The sequence below is a fragment of the Hemibagrus wyckioides genome, linkage group LG11, assembly GCF_019097595.1.
Source record: "Hemibagrus wyckioides isolate EC202008001 linkage group LG11, SWU_Hwy_1.0, whole genome shotgun sequence".
Classification (NCBI taxonomy): domain Eukaryota; kingdom Metazoa; phylum Chordata; class Actinopteri; order Siluriformes; family Bagridae; genus Hemibagrus; species Hemibagrus wyckioides.
The window spans coordinates 29,278,152-29,295,834 of NC_080720.1; the positions used below are offsets into that span (position 1 = coordinate 29,278,152).

The 17,683-nt window shown below is 36.8% G+C and overlaps 1 protein-coding gene across 2 annotated transcripts in view; it reads right to left on the reverse strand.

Annotated features, from left to right (window-relative positions):
- The window catches only part of LOC131362257 (voltage-dependent T-type calcium channel subunit alpha-1I-like), a 104,760-nt gene that overhangs the window by 17,532 nt on the left and 69,545 nt on the right, over nt 1-17,683 (reverse strand). For both annotated transcript variants that reach the window (XM_058404164.1, XM_058404163.1), the window contains exons 19-30: nt 16,474-16,652; nt 14,466-14,592; nt 13,932-14,057; nt 12,814-12,903; nt 11,165-11,357; nt 8,531-8,682; nt 8,107-8,216; nt 5,998-6,131; nt 5,196-5,266; nt 3,070-3,148; nt 2,704-2,825; nt 2,061-2,531 (exon numbers count right to left, since the gene is read on the reverse strand). In XM_058404164.1, the coding sequence (XP_058260147.1) occupies nt 2,061-2,531; nt 2,704-2,825; nt 3,070-3,148; nt 5,196-5,266; nt 5,998-6,131; nt 8,107-8,216; nt 8,531-8,682; nt 11,165-11,357; nt 12,814-12,903; nt 13,932-14,057; nt 14,466-14,592; nt 16,474-16,652 (1,854 nt within the window). The remainder of the gene's footprint in view (nt 1-2,060; nt 2,532-2,703; nt 2,826-3,069; nt 3,149-5,195; nt 5,267-5,997; nt 6,132-8,106; nt 8,217-8,530; nt 8,683-11,164; nt 11,358-12,813; nt 12,904-13,931; nt 14,058-14,465; nt 14,593-16,473; nt 16,653-17,683) is intronic.

Below are 17,683 nucleotides of genomic sequence, written 5' to 3' on the forward strand. Positions count from 1 at the left end.
CCATGGTCAAAGGAACCAGGCAGAGATCACTGGGCTTTATGTTTACAGCATCGGTTCTTAGTACAAATCTAGAATAACCAGACTAGATTATAGCATATAACATAGAAGCTCCAAGGAGAAGTACAGTATCAGAATGAATCAGACTGTTAGGGTTTAAGAAGAAAGGTTCTCTTTCTGATTCTCTTTATCTCGGGTTTGTTATTTCCTGCCGCTCTGTTCATTCCTTCATTCAGATGCTTCCTTACACAACATATTATCAGTTTAACCTAGATTAATGCTTACTTTGCACACATCCATTCTTTAATGATGCTTTTTCACTTCCTCACCTTTCATCTGCTCCTAGCAGATTGGCTTTATAAATAGATGCCGACCGCAATCATGGCCCTGTGTTGATCGAGTGGGGAGATTGGTCTTGTTGGTGCTGCATTTTAAATTTCACAATGCAGTCCACAGGTGCTGTTGCAAGAGGCCGGTCTGTGCTATTCTTAGCACAACGCTATTAATAGAGCAAGGAGCAAGTCGAGACAACTATCTAGCTATGGTCCAAAACAAACACACACCTGCACACACAAGCACCAGTAACTCGTATTTGAGGTAGAAGCAGTACTGTACATTCAGTTTGGGTGGGGTAGTATGTGGTGGTTATGGTGGTGGTGTTGATGGTGATGGTGGAATGGGGCCGTTCCAGAGAACAGAAACACCATTTCCTCATGTTCATGCTGTCAGTATCTGGTACAGAGTGTCCCTGCTACTCTCTTTCAGCATCAGTTCATTATTTTCTGCTGTTCTAATCTCGCTGCTTGCTGAATCCACATATGAGTCAGTTCCAGAATTGCTTTCCATTAGGTTTTCCCCATCCTATTAACACAATTATATAACTCCACTACAGTACAGAGTGTCAATCAAATGTCAAAGATAGATTTTTAATCAGAGGAAAAAAAGGATTATGAATAAAGATAATAGTTTCAGGCTAATTCTTCACAAAAAAAGAAAAAATGAAAATTATGATGTCAAGGTCCATCCATCCATCCATCCATCCATCCATTTCTGTACTGCTTATCCTTCACAGTGTCATGAGAAGCACGTAGCCTATTTTCGGGGACTCGTGGTACAAGGTGGAAGACACCCTGGATGGGGTGGCAACCCATCTGTGGATACAAATACACACTATGGACAATTTAGAGATTCCAATGAGCCAACAACACATGTCTGCCTACAGGAAACCCCCAAAGTATGGGAAGAACATGAAAACTCGACTTGAAAGGACTTGAACTCCCAACCCCTTAAATGCAAGGCAAATGAGCTAACCACTAAGAGACCATGTCTAAGTCATAAAGATCAAGGTTCTGAAAAACAACTAGCTTAACTTAGTCTTGCATGCCAGATCCAGATGAAATTAGTACTTATGTGTCTAAGAACCAAGTACTTTCATGGTAAGAGACTGGCAACCATTCAACCGTCTTTACCCACCATTAAATCTTTCAAAAAATCTTTTATATCATGTGATTCTGCCTGGAAGAGCTACGGATAATCAGATAAATCACAACATTCAAGATTCTGCTTGTGATCAGTAATTATCAGACATTTGAGAGGGCTTTAGGCAAAGTATCAGGAGGATGAAATGTTCAGATATATGTGATATCTAGTCAAAATCTAATAAACCATCTGTTTTAAGTGATCCAGTCACAGGTTGTAAGTATTACCTATGGGGATGTTTCTTCTAAACATTTGAAGACCTCTATTACAAGATGCTGACACTATATCATTATTATCAAGTTTAGATTAGACAATGTGAATTTTCCCCCATACAAATATGAATTGTTACTAAAGATACTATACCACATTAGAATAATAAACCCCGTGATTAATCTTGAAACAAGCAATACTGTCAGAGCTGCTGTAATAGAAAATCGATCAACACCTTGCCTCAGTTTAGAATTGAGAATTCAGTAGCACTGTGGTATAATGTGCAATCCATCATGTGGTAATAGTTTCATTAATTATCATTAGTTATGTGAGCTGAGCAGCAGGGATGCATGCAGCAGTAATGACTGGCCTACCTGTGCAGGTGAATAAAGCTTCCTGTGGTTGTGGGATTCAAGTCCACCACTTGGAGGTGTGTACCCGCTTTGGCTGGCATGCACATGAGCCCCCACCATGGCAGCCTGTCTGCTTCCACACTCAAGACCCGGCCTCTCTCCTCCACATCCACTACCTCCTCCACCTCCACCTCCACCGCTTCCTCCAACTCCAGTTCCCATCCCGATGCCAGGCCCAGCAGCAGCTGCCAGTCCACCCAGGCAGCACAGCCCTCCCTGTGCTAGCTCGAGCTCGATTTCAGCGTCCATCTCCGCCTCCTCCTGCGCCTCTTTATTCGAGTCGTCCAGGTGCTTCATTAGCACAGCGACTACCACGTTGATGAGCACAAATTGGGCCGTCAGCACAAAACTCACAAAATACATGGGGGAGATGAATTGCAGACTGCCATTGCAGGAGTAGGTGTCGCCTGGTGGGCACTCACGTAAAGTGTCCTGGAAGGAAAAACAAAAAAGTTTAAGAAATAGTTTAGTTATAAAGGCCTAGTCTTTGATACCATGTTAATAGCTTTGCACCCCATATGTTCTGGATAAAATAAAATAAAATAAAATAAAATAAAATAAAATAAAATAAAATAAAATAAAATAAAATAAATATTTAATTCACCTTCATGATCCCATTCCAGTTGTCACCAGTTGAAACCTGGAACAGTGTCAGGAAGGCCATGCCGAAGTTCTCAAAGGTGGCGTGCCGACTCATCCCCTCACACGGGTAATCTGCATTGCACACTAAGATCATGGATATAAGAAATAAATAAAGGGATGAAGTCAGACTAAAAGTATATAAACTGAGATATATAAACTCTGTAAGAAAATGCAGCAATGCAGGGTCATTTCCTGTCAATACGGTCACCAACCACTTTCAGTACGGATCATACTGATAACTTAAATGCAGCTACTCTCATTTAAACCATCATTACTTGCAGGGACAACATGTTTGCCATCTGCCATTTATATGAAGAGCAGCATTTACCCAGTTCTCCGAATAGCTCTACACCCAGAGCAGCATAGATGAAGAACAGCAACATAAACAGCAGACCCAGATTCCCCACCTGCAACACACACAGTCATTCAGCATGCCATTAGCTAATTACAGTAATCACAAGAGCTGAAATCAAGGTTACCTTGACATTTAGAATAAACAAGATGTCACTAAATAATGACTCACCTGAATAAGTAAGCAAACAAATATCTATTTTTTTTTTCACCTCAAAAAGGCAACACACAACTGTACTGCATGATCTGTATGTAATATTGAGATAGAAACCCCCTTAGAAAACAATGTGTACAATGTGTATTAGACACAGAACCGTCCTGGAGCTCAGCAAACAAATCTCATCAAACTCTGGCAGTGAGATACGCACTGGGAGGGATAGGCTGTTGGTATAAGAAGATTGGCCATGAGACGAAAACCGTGACTTATGATCGTGGTTAGCTGAGTTCCAACAAAAAAATACAGGAAGCACATCTGGTCCAGCAGGGGAGAGGGAAGTATTCTTTTACAAATTACATCACTTTCACTGATTTAATGAGATTTTTTTTTTTTAAGTACTAATTTGCTTGTGCAGACTGCTTCATTACGAGCACACTGATTTGATGTCTTGGAAATAATCTGCAAAGAATAATGAAGCGGTGTAACATACAAATAAATAAAGACACCCCCAAATCTAATACATGTACTTTTGTTATATTAATTAAGACATCTAATCTCTACTCTAAGCATCTCTTTCAGCCTGGTAAATTACACCTCAGGTGCTAAAGAAACATATTCATACTGATGTTGAATAAGCTAGATATTAGAATAATAATTAAGGCACAAAACACTGTAGGTAATAAATCATTTTTCATAGATAATACTTCACTAAATAAAGCTCTCTACTGGTCTATAGCAAATAAAGAATGGGAATAGGAAAAGCAAGAACCAGAATATGGACACTGCATCAAAAAACTCTCTTGATTAATACAGAAAATCATATTCTGCAGAATTTTAATTTGCCAGTTCGATATCTGCTTGATTAACAGAGCACAGCAAAGAACTATGGGCTCTGATGCAGCTTTTTTTTTTTTTTTCCAGGAAAACGCCCGGTCCCTAATTGCTTACCTGAGAGAATTAACGAAACAATGTGCTCAAGAAAAAGGCAATCTAAACAATGGAAATGAGAGGACTGATAAGTTACATTTACTTTTCTTCAAATAAACGAAACAGAGGAGAACGTCTCAGGAATATAAGATCAGCTAATTAGCTTTCAGAAGTTTACACTGCTGCATAAGCAATAAGCTCTGTGTGGGTGTGCTGTACTTTGCTGCAAAAAAAAATAAAAAATAAATTGATGCAAGATGATAAGACTTTCACAACTAAGAAACCCACTTTTACTTTAGGAGGTAAACTAAGTTTACTTTGGGTGTACGCGATGGCAGAGTATGTAACGTTTTAATGAAGGTCATAGATGTGCATCTTATATACTGGGCTTCTCTGACGTTCCTCACATGGCCCGGCAGGAAATGATTGATCTCTGCAATTAACCTCTCTTTTTCCCGTTAGCTAAACTGTCCTTGCGTTATGCTAAGAGAACGAGATTGGAGAAGGATAGTTCAAGGCTCAAGAGGATGATTTATCTGTGACAGAAAAGTGATATCATTCTATTATTCCGATTATCTAAATTATTCTTGGGGTTGGATTTTTGAATCTGATTGATCAGACGGTGTTGATTTTGACGTCCATAACTGCCGTAGTATTCCTGAGATCCGATTCCCTGGGTTATATTAATACACTTGTTCTATTTTATGGTTTCTATAGTAACAACTTATTCAGAGGGATTTGCATAGAGAGTGCTCCATATGATCTGAGTATAGTAATAAAGGTTTCAAAATATGTTGTTATTTAACAAAGAAAAGCATATAATTGTTGATATGGTAAAGTGTTCTCTGTAAGGAAATATTTATTTTACATTTATGAAAAGGATCTCCAGTATCAAGCACTTATATGTAACAGTATATTTACCACCATAGAAAAGTCTTCAAGACAGAGGACTTTTTTTTTTGTCTTTTGTGCTTCAAAGAAGAAAAATGTTGAAAGAAGAAAAAAAGAGATTCATTTACCTGAGGTAAAGCTTGAACTACGGTGTCTAGCAAAGCACGCATCCCAGTGGCCATCTTCAACAGTTTCAGCACTATGAATAGAGGAAAGAATCAAAGTGAAAAAAGTGCCATATATATATAATAGCTATTCAGAGACATTTTTAATGGAGGTCCCATTGGTCCCAGTTGCAGTGAAATACCAAGTGTCAGAATGTGAATCTGTGAAAAGATGTGGGCGCAGGGGACCCCAGTATACACCTTTTGTGGACGTCTGTAAAGGCCATTAATTAGCATCAGAGCCCTCCTCGGGAACATTATAACCCATCGAGCTCACTTACACGTTTCCTCTAAAGCCTTCCTTGTGTTACAGACAGTCAGCAGTCAGCGCTTACAAAGAAAAAAAAAAGACTTGTTCAACACCAAAGTCTTGTGCCCTATCGCCTGGTATAATTATACCGAGGTTTCTCTAAGGTCCTCACTGATCTCTGTGTCTATGCTCAGTGGAAGAGACGGATGGGATGAGAAGGAGATACAAAAAAGATACAAAGAGAAAAGAAAAGAAAGGAAGGAAGCAGATTAAGGGCATGATGGAAAAGGTAGAAGGAAGGGGGAAAGTGAGAGAGAAATGGAAACAAACAAAAAAAGAAGGACGGAAGGGATTCAAAATTTCTAGGCAACAAATAACATACTTCCCAAATAACTGGAAACCTGAGAACAATTCAGAATTCATAACCAGCATGTTGCACAACATAATTCATGTGAAATCCTACAAATTTTGCATAAGATCACAAATAATGGAACAGGATTTCAGCAGGAAACTGACCACGGGCGATCCGTAACACCCGCATGATCCGAATAATGGTGGGGTTGATGGGAAGGGAGGCGTTAATCTCAATCTCCTCCAGAGTGATGCCCATCACAGACAAAAGCACAATGGCCAGGTCTAGTTGATTCCACCTGCAGACAAAGATAGCAAGTGTGAGGAAGAAAGGTGGAAGAGAGAGAGTGAGAGAGAGAGTTAGGGTCATTCATTTATTCATTAGAGATATGATCCAAAATCTGACGGCTGTGCTGTAATCATTCCAGATGAGCCGAATGATTAATAATGAAAGATTCTGCACCATGGAAATACAACCACTGTGTCTTCCATATTAAATCAGAGAACAATAAATAATGTATATTTATTTATGTAATTGTATTTTTTTTCTGACAATTCACTAAATACCAAACACCATGTTATAAAATATGTACACAATGTTTTACTTTTTATTTATAAAATGAAACTTTTATTAAATCTGACTGCATTTAAATTGGTCCTATTCGAGTATTCTTTATTCAGTAGGTAAGTTTAATCCAAAAATAAAATAAAATAAAATAAAATAAAATAAAATAAAATAAAATAAAATAAAATTCCTCCAATAAAAGTACATCTCACTGCTTCACTGAAATTGGAGTACGTTTAATCCAAAAAATAAAAAAATAAAATAAAATGAAATAAAAATAAATGAACTAAAATAAAATAAAATAAAATAAAATAAAATAAAATAAAATAAAATAAAATAAAATTCCTCCAATAAAAGTACATCTCACTGCTTCACTGAAATTGGAGTACGTTTAATCCAAAAAATAAAAAAATAAAATAAAATGAAATAAAAATAAATGAACTAAAATAAAATAAAATAAAATAAAATAAAATTCCTCCAATAAAAGTACATCTCACTGCTTCACTGAAATTGAAGTATGTTTAATCCAAAAAATAAAAAAAGAAAATAAAATGAAATAAAAATAAATGAACTAAAATAAAATAAAATAAAATAAAATTCCCCCAATAAAAGTAAATCTCACTCTGCTTCACTGAAATTGAAGTATGTTTAATCCAAATAAAATAAAATAAAATGAAACAAAAATAAAAATAAATGAACTAAAATTAAATTAAATTAAATTAAATTAAATTAAATTAAATTTCTCCAATAAAAGTACATCTCACTCTGCTTCACTAAAATTGAGTGCTTTCCTCTTATTGGCCTATAATCAAAATAATAAAAATAAATAAATTAAGATGTGCTTTATGTGAACCAGCTGTACAATGCCTTGCATAAGTATTTATTCCCCCCATAAATCTTTCTACATTTTCTACTGCTAGATCCTGGATCTAAAATGGACTTAATTAAGATTATTACAAGTCATGAATCTACACAAATAGTCCATATTATTGAAATAGGTGAAAAATACATATCGTTTTGCTGAAACTACAAATTTACAAATAAAAGTTGTGATTTGCATAAGTATTCACCCCCCTGTGTTGCAGACGAGCAACATGTTTCTCAAAGGAAGAAAAAAAAAGTTTAATAAAAAAAAAACGTGTTTTGGTGCCTTGTCACTCAAATGAAGAGACAGATAAATAGATAAAAGAAATAAATTCATGGAAGCATGGAAGAAAACCAGCTGCTGACAAAAGTCCCATAATTTTTTGCACAAAGTTCACCTGTGTGTAATTAAATATATTTTTTAAATGAACCCACTGATGCTAACTAATTGCACACTCAAAACATTGCTTTGTACCGGTAGAAATGCACACTGATGCAGCAGTCCACATTATTTGAGTTTGTAAATCAGGCATCATTTAAACTACACATGCATCTAATTTCACACACATTTCTTCAGCTTTTTTTCACCCTCAATTAATTCAAAGGCAACCTACTTTGAAACCTGCCTCCATTAATAAACATTTAGTAACAGACTGCTGTAATTGCTGCATTGTACTGCTCAACCAACAGGCTGTGAAAAGAGAGGGTGTGAGTCAGGACAGGACAGGACAGGAATGGAGGGGAATAATTAGTGTAGTTCATCAATTACCTCTCAGAACTACATCCATGTGAATGTGTGCACTTGTAGCCTACGTGTCAGCGTTTAGCATGGAGGATGGCCGTACCTGTCTTTGAAAAAACGACGGAAGCCGAAGGCGATGAGTTTGAGGGTGGCCTCAACCACGAAGGTGGAGCTGAAGAAGTAATTACAATACTTCAGAGCGGTTTCCAGAGACTAAGGAGAGAGAGAGAGAGAGAGGAAATAAGGAAAAAAAATTACTTGATTATATTCTGCGATCAGACTCTATCTTAAATTCTAGAATTTTCTACAATGTTATGAAACAAAAGTGCTACTTTTTGTTAATTATTTAAAAAAAAAAAAAAAATTTGCCTTAGTATTATTTCAAACTGATGCTACATAAATCAGGAATATTCATTTATTTTTATTAGTTCAGGACTATTAATACTTTTCCATCAATGTGAGCTGATATGAGGTGATATATGCAGCTAATCGGTCAGTCTGAAGTCAACAATCTGTCCTGTTCTGACCTTCGGTTGGTCGTAGTGCTCCAGTGACATGGTGACGACGTTGATGCAGATGATGAGGGTGATGAAGAGGTCCAGGTAGTGGCTGGTGCATAACGAGTGGATCATCAAGCGAACGTGGCCGTACCCGGCATAGTACGGCAACTTCTGAGCCTCTGCAGAGACAGATTGAGACAGCGAGAGATCAGTCGTAAGAGAAAAGAGTGGGAGGCTTGGCTTGAGATTGGCAGACACCAGAAATCGCAGATACTGGCAGAGACGAGAGTCAGCAGAGCAAAGCAAAAGGAACAGAGCAGCACTTTTAAGTGATGCAAGAATGTCGCTGGCATTGGGGAAAAATTCATCACCAAATCCCTGGCAACAAAAATATTGATTTTCTTTTTCCGCACGGTACAATGCACACACTGCTCTTAAGTTTTGAGGGTATTTTTAGAAAAAATAATTGTCTTCATGTTTTGGTTAATTGAAATATAGAAACATAGAAAATCATGGATAAAAGTTAAGAAAATGAAAGAAAATGTTAGAGAGTAAAGGATTAAAGTGCTGCTGCATCTGTCTCTGCATGTAGACATGATCACGGCCATTGGAACCAAGCTGAACGGCATTGTCGGTTAACCAAAGTGAACATACCGAAATATAATAGCAAATAGATGGAAATAGTCATCACTGAAGATGTTAATACCAAAGAATGGATATTTCATTTACTAATAGATCGTAAATCACTGAGTTGATTGCCTCATGAGGCACAGGAAATGACTCTATAAATTACACCTTGCTAAGAAATATGAAAAAATCACTCTTAAGGTGCAACACATTGCATCGTGCAATACTCTCACCTCTGGTTTATTCATGAACAAGCTGCTGATCAGGAATCACTGCAGAAAGTGAAGCGGCTGTTAACACGTCAAGCCGAGAGCGTTTACTATCCACAACAGCCAACCTGGTGCAGGCTACACACTTTGACAATTTCTATTTTGAAACAGCTCACTTTCTTACTGTATGCCTCACACTGCCTATTTGGAGAGCTAGAACATAACCCTCAAAAATAAAAAAAATAAATAAAAAAATTGTGGAAAGGTCAGCATCAGGAAGGATGTGCAGTCGATAACGAGGGGGAAAAAAAATCCATGCTGGAACAAAGCAGGTGAGAAGAAGAAAAAAAAGGAGGTGGACAAGGGCAGCGCTAGGTTCGGGGTGATTTCGGCTCACCTAAATTAAGAAGCGAGGAGTCAAAGCAGACGGAAGAGAAGGAGAAGGCGGACAGCTGGGGGAGAGACGGAGGAGTAAAAAAGAGGATGAGAGGAGACAGGAGGAGACGGGAGGAGACAGGAACGACAGCGAGATAAGGCAGGATAAATAAATGAAGAGTGATATGAGTAATGAAAGAAGGACGAAAGCCAGAGACAAGAATGAGATTATTAAAAGGGAATGAAAGATGGTGCAAAAGAAGTTCTAAAGAAAAAAACGGGGGCTGTGATTAATGTTAAGTCTCGGCTTGGGAAGACAAAGTCGCTAATGTGCTGAGGAAAAAAAAAAATCTTAGATCTGTTTCAGCTACATCTCTATTCTTCTGTTGTATCGCCTGGTGTAAATGTAATGGAGTTCCCGAATTTTAAATGTATATATTAAGGCAACAATCTGACGCCATTAGAAAATCAATTTTCCACTCAGGAATAAATGCAGCTGATTGTGCACAGAGTATAATGTAGCTAACAAGCTAACGCTAGCATAAAGCTAGCTACACAAACGTCTCATGACTCCATTCACACACTGTAGCTTAGAAACATGAGCAAAAAAATTGTGACGCTGTAAAAATCTTATAATAATAAAAAAGTAAAAATGGTAGAATAATTAAAATATGTGAAGACAATTTAAAAAAGAAAGAAAAAGGTGAAAATATGTATTTAAAAAATGTGTGATTTAAAATATTATAAAGCACAAAGATTTAACAGAACAAATATGAAAATATTAAAAATGTGTACAAGGTAATAATAAAAGTAATACATAAAGAACATGCCGGTAAACAAAAGGCATAATGCTAGTCATTTGGATGACTTTCGCTTGATGTTTAATGCTTTTTACTTGAATTTGATAATCGTTGGGATTATGTTGTTTGGCAAATTTCGAAAACCGTAGGAGGTTTCTATTAATGAGTACATTCAAATATGTTAGCGTTGCTATAGTAACAACAGGGACTTTTTACAACACATAATCGAAGACTAAAATAAAACCTACGTTAATTAAGGAAAAAATGTGAAGAGGTATTTATTTATTTAACGTTGATGGAAGGAGTCTCCAGTTTCAGCACTTTGTAAAACGTTCTTTTCAATTTTTCTGGGTTACTTTCAGCATTTTTTTTTCTGGTTACTGTCTAACATGACATGGTTTTGTTGTTGTTGTCATATTTACTTCTATTTGCCAGCTGTTAGACTTCCTATACATACCTGCAATGTCACTAAAATCTGTACCTGGAATCTAATTGTAGGTTTTTCTGAACATATCGCTGTGCTCCACTGCACCCGGTTCTTAAACAGAACGAGAGGAAATCATTTCAATCAATGTACCGATGTTAACGTCTTGTTTTTAACCCCACGCTATAATAAAGCGAACAGAACCCTCATGCCCTCCCCGGCTTACTCCGTCTCTTCTTCTCCATTCGCCTCAGCCTTTTCTCCTCCCTCCGTTTGGCCTCCTCGACCTCCTGGTGCTGGCGGCACTTGTGAAAGTTCTCCACCACCACTCCGACGAACATGTTCAGCACGAAGAAGCTGACGATGAGGAGGAATGAGATGAAGTACAGCAGCATCCATGGGTTGTTGTTGGTCACCGGCTGGAAGATAGAAGAAAAATATGGAGGGGGGAAAAAATAGCAGCAGAGGAGATAGGAAAAGACAAGAGAGAGGTGGAGAGGAGAGGAAGAAGAAAACATAGCAGGTGAAGGAAAATAACGATGTTTTATATATCTAGTGGAGAACAGAAAGAAAGAAACATGCTAGAACGTTTTTTTTACCATTTAAATAACACATTTAATGTATTATTATTTTTATTATTATTATTTAAAATGTTTATACATGTTAATTTGCACCATAATAATTTTATTTAATTATTTCACAATTCTTTGATCAGATTTAATCTTAAATTCCTAAAAAATTAATAGAAATTAAGTTTCCATCATTTTCTGAAAAAGCTACACATGAAGCAAATTCTAAAACTTGAAATTATAATTATATTTATTATACAATAATTATTATATTTATTATAATTCATTAGTATTTGTTGCAACTGATGCTACACAAGTGAGGGATATTAATTCTTAATTATAAAGAACAGTTTAAATAAAACAGATTAATTAATGTAAAAAATAAATAAATAAAAACATTTGTTTATCAAGGAAAGTTACTCAAAAATCCAAAAAAAATAAGAAAGTCGAAAGTCGAAAAATATAATAAAGAAAGAAAGAAAGAAAGAAAGAAAGAAAGAAAGAAAGAAAGAAAGAAAGAAAGAAAGCTGAAGAAAGAACCTTAAAAACAACACAAAAGCAACGCCCCACATAGCCAAGTAGTGAATAACATACAATAAATACATCATTTTGTATGTTTTTCTTTCTGTTTGTTTATACACTGTGAAAAAAATCATCATTAATGAATATTTATAGAGCTTGTAGTTATGATTCATGTCTCAGCGTGTCAGACGTGTCGTTATCTAATCCCTCACCAAGCGTGCAAAACCCTGTTACACAAAGTCTATATTTAAAAACTTCAATTTATTTTATCTTCGATCTGTTACGGAATTAAAGTTGTCCTGCGTCAGTCTAGACTGCAGATTTAGCTTCTCTTAAACATTTCCTGAATGAGGGCTGCAGAAAGAGGAGAAACAGTGTTTTTGTTCATTTTAAGACACCCACAGAAATATAATACCATAAAATCAGAAATAATTAGTTAATAAAATAATTGGTTTAAAAAATGCAGGCGGAAGTGGTAAAGTAAAATAATAATTTTATAATAATTTTATTTAAATTTTTTTATAATTTTATAAAACTGGATTTGAATGAATAAATCATTCGGAGTAATTAAAAAAAAAAAAAACTGTGGTAGATTCTGAAAGTAACTGCATAAATTATTAATCAGACTCTGTACTTTATGTCATGAAATATCATCTTCTTGGATGCTGTAGGCAGAAATCCAGAAAAATAATAAAAAAACGTGATTATATTATACTATTCCACTGTTCTGGTGTGTGTGTGTGTGTGTGTGTGTGTGTGTGTGCATTTCATATTTCTCTACTACCTGTTGATCTATTCCAACTGCATCGAGTCCATGGTACATTATATTGACCCAGCCATCTTTAGAGGCCAAAACAAACAGAGACATCAGCGCCTGGGGAACAACACAGACCCACAAACACACAATGGTTATTTATGTAATGTGGGTAATGTTTCATCTCTGAAATCAAAAACTTGTGCAAGTTAATGAATATGTTAATGAAAATAAAGTGACCTAACAAACAATTACAACAAAAATAAAACTACTTCAAACAAAAACATAAAACAAAAACAAGCAAAAAAAGGAATATTTTGAAACGCACACACACAAATAAAATAAAATAAAATAAAATAAAATAAAAAACACACACACAATTAATCAACCAAACAACAAACAAGCAAAACAAATAATAATACAAACAAATAATAACCAAATAAAAACATTAAATAAAGCAAAGACACACTAGACAAACAAACAACAGAATGCTGAGTACAGATTATAAATAACTAAAAAAAACACTAAAACTACAGTAAAGTTAAAAAGATCCAACCCAACAAACAAAAACAAACAAACAAACAAACAAACAATAGAATATGAAACAAACAACAAAATTGCAAACAAAAAAAAACACTTAAAAAATACTATGGCTTGATTTCTGCTAGTGGTGCTGACTACAACAAAAATTAAATAATAAAAAAAGTAAAAAATATGTAAAAACTAAAAATATAGCAAAAAAATGCCAAAAAACCCCTCCTAACATTTAAACAAAAATAAATTATTGTATTCCATTGATATCCCAAATTTGTGGTGCTCAATACTAATAAAACATCACACTAAAAACTAAACAAAACTCATTCATCTTTAGCAACAGCTTTGTCCCAGTTCCAGTCCAAAGCCTGTGTGAGGTGGGAATACACCCTGGATGTGACACCTGTCAATCGTAGGGCACTACACACACACACACACACACACACACACACTCACTCATTCACACTTAAAGCCACCTAAGGTATGATTTCAGGAGCACAAAGGAAAGTCACAAAGACGATTGCAGAATATGCTACACTCCACACAAACAGACAAAACATTATTTAAAAAAAATTCGATTATATTAAAATATTATATATAAAACATTTGTGTACCTGCCCCAGGTTGTCAAAGTTATACTTGTGATGAACCCATTTGTATTTAGCCAACAGACAGTCAGACTTATTGGTGATATTCTTGACATCCAGGCCAACACAATAGTAGAACTTTCCTTTGAAGAGCTGAAACACACACACACACACACACACACATACACAAACAGATATTTGTATTAGTCAATGTTTCATTAAGATCCCAAATGCAATATTGAGGTTAAGATAAGGAAATATAAATCGTGGCTCTAAAGAGTACAGTATGAATGAGGACAAAGAGATGAGCTTTCAGCATTCATTTACAGGCCTAGAGAGATCCAATACGGTGAGGAAGGGGAGGGTGAGAGACACAGCGATCAGTATGAACACTCTGATGGGTTTTGACACAGAGCAGTGAGAGTAAGTAAAGAGATGATTAAATAGCAGATGAGGCTCGAGGGAGGTTTTTTTGGGTGGGGGTGAAGGGGGATAGATTGGTAGGGAGTTATGTGAGAAGGGCTGGGATTGTGGGACTAATAGAAATAAACTGGTTCCAACCTGCACTCCGAGGATGCCAAAGATGATGAAGAACGCACAGCAGATGAGCACAATGTTTCCTATGGGCTTGAGAGACGTGATGAGCGTCTCCACCACCAGCTTCAGTCCAGGAGCTCGGCTGATCACCCTGCGTGCACAAGATGCCACACAAATGCTGTTGAATGCAGTGCTCAAATCTGATTGGTCCGGCAGTAATTCAAAGCGAAGGATTATATTAATCTCATACATTAGTGTTTCTATGGTAACAGCTTATTCAGATGGACTTGATTAACTTGAAGTCTGTCCATTGTTTTTGGGGTTTTTTTTTTTTTTGGGACTACTTATCATACACAGGGTCACAGGGAACCTGGAGCATATCCCAGGGCACAAGAAAGTGGGACACTATGGACAGGGCACAGTAGTTCAGTAGCCTTTATCTGTCACATATATATTACTGCACAGTGAAATTCTTTCTTCACATATCCCATCCTTAGAGCGTTGGGGTCAGGGCACAGGGTCAGCCATGATGCACCACCCCTGGAGCGGGGGGGGGGGGGGGGGGGGTTGGGGGGGAGGGGTTGGGGACCTTGTTCAAGGGCCCAACAGTGGCAGCTTTGCAGTGCTGGGGCTTGAACCCAGATCTTCTGATCAACAACCCAGAGCCTTAACCACTTGAGATTCCACTCCGCCTACTATTCATGTCTTTGGTCTGGGAGAGGAAACTGGAGTACCAAAAAGAAAACCCTCAAAGGACCAGGAGAACGTACAAACTCCACCCACAGACAAGGCAGAGGCAGGAATCACCTGGCAGGTGTGAGGGAAAAAAAATGCTATCCACTAAACCACCCAGCCCTCTAACATAAGACTAATAACCAACAAATGTGCTGTTATTTAAAAATGAATAATGGATAATATAATGAAGTAACTTCTAATGATATTTGTTATGGTGAAACCTTCTGAAAGGAGTCTCCAGTGTCAGTGCTGTAATTTATGGCACATTCAGATCTACCTAACGGCGTAATGAGCTCAAATTAAAAAAGGACAATTCATTCATCTTTCAGCATTATCTTTCTTTCATCAGGGCCACTTCAAGTTTGTGCAATGTAGCGTAGCAAAATGCTCTAGCCAAGTAGCCTGGGTATTGTTGGCAGGTGTGTGTATCCACGCACACACACACACACACACATGGAGCAGGTGCAGGTTGGAGCAGAAGCTTCATATTAAAATGTTTCATGCGAGTGGACAGGGATAAATTTGTTACAGAATACCAGCAGCTGCTTCAAATATACGCCTCAGAAAAGGCAGCTTTGAGAAGAAACAAGACTAGAGCTAAAACACTTCAAATATACTGAATTCTTCCCTCATGATGGGTAAAGAGAAGTATTTCACATGGATTATTTAGTTAATTCATAAAAATAAAAGCCTTTTAGCTAGTTACGATGCTAATTAAGTGAGACTAGCTTCTGTAAAGTGAATCTGTCACATGCTAGCTAACCTAATGTTTGAAGTAGCTGTATGTTATCGAAGGCTAATTTTAGTCAAACAAAAATTATTGGCTAACTTAGCATTGTATTGTAAGCATTGGCTATTAGCATATTTAGCTTTCTAGCACATATCTAATGCATATAAACAAAGTCATGCCGGATTAAAAAGTGCCTTAAATGCTTCTTTTCCACTTTATATCTTTTTAACTACAGATATTGTAATAAATGACATTACAATATGTTTTTAACATATCAACAATTTTCTGAAAAGTTTGCTGTACATCACTTGTGACTACATTATCCTGTAACTCCCACATATAAAGAAAAATAGCTGCTACATTGCTGGAATTTATAAAGTAGGTGTACAGTGATCCTATTATTACTTCACTTCAACTATTGACTCATTAAAGGTATATATAGTGTGTATAACATGACAGGAAAGCTTGATACTGGCTCCGGCATGCTGCTAGATCACTTTATTTATTTAGTTATTTATTTATTAATTATAGATTTGACATTTCAAAGGAAGTGTGTGTCCTCCGAACCTGAGAGGACGCAGGGTTCTGAGTAGCCGTAGGACACGTAGCACACCTAGGATCTTGGCCCCTCCCGCCATTGACACCACAATGTCAATCAGAGACACAAAGACAAGGAAACCATCCAGAATGTTCCAGCTGCTGCGCAGGTAGGCACGATCTCCCAGATACAAACCCATCGACACTACCTGAGAGAGAGAGAGAGAGAGAGAGAGAGATTGTTTCACACAATTTTAAAAAATGACACGTTTTATAACAGGGGAAAAAGAGGCGTCTGCTGTCATTTTGACAGAATGCCATAAGGGCTTAGGCTTAGGAGAAACTTATGTAAGGCAAACGATGAGAAAAAAAAATGATAAAAAGATGTTCGAAAGAAATCAAACATGACATCAACGAGACTCTGCTTTCGTATGTCAAGCCCAAAGCGGTGTGATGTGACCATGATGTGACCGATAGGAGCCAGGCCGGATGCTGATCTACAAACCCTTAACCGTGAAGGCATGAGAGTTTGGCGTTTAAACACATGACAGCGTCAAAACACCGTCAATCTTGACAGCGTTCTCAACAGCAGCCGCATTCTCGGGTGGATTTTGAGCTTTTTCGTTCCCAGTGAGTTTCTGTTTCATGCTCACCTCGATTCCTCGACCAAACAATATCAGTGTCACTGAGAGATGCGCAGAGAAACGAGAGGAAAGAAACTTTTTCATGTTAAACTGCAACACTTTGTATTTCATATGCTACAGTAAGTACAGTATTTCAACATTTCTTAAAGATACTATTTCAAAGATAAGTTTAAAGCTTGATCAGACAAACAGCTGATATTTATCTCGTCACTGGAAAAGTAACTCATTGTTATGTGTACAAAAAGATTATCTCTGACGATCCTACTTTTCACAGCTGGATGACTTCATACTTGCAAACGTATTAGCATATTGCACATTAAAATTGAAAAATAAAATCAGCAGAATGACATAAATGGGAGATCTGGTTTGTTATCCAGATATTGATGATTAATTGCATCGTGTAAATTGGGCTTTTTATTACTCTCTCTCTCTCTCCCTCTCTCTTTCTCTCTCTCTCTCTCTCTCAGCTCAACTTGTTAATGACAGACTCTGTTAGGCTTGTAATGAAGTGAGTCAGAGAAACCCAGAGAACAGAACAGACACATGATAGAATGCCTATGAGAAATTAATGGAGTAATTAATACCATCGTCAGCTA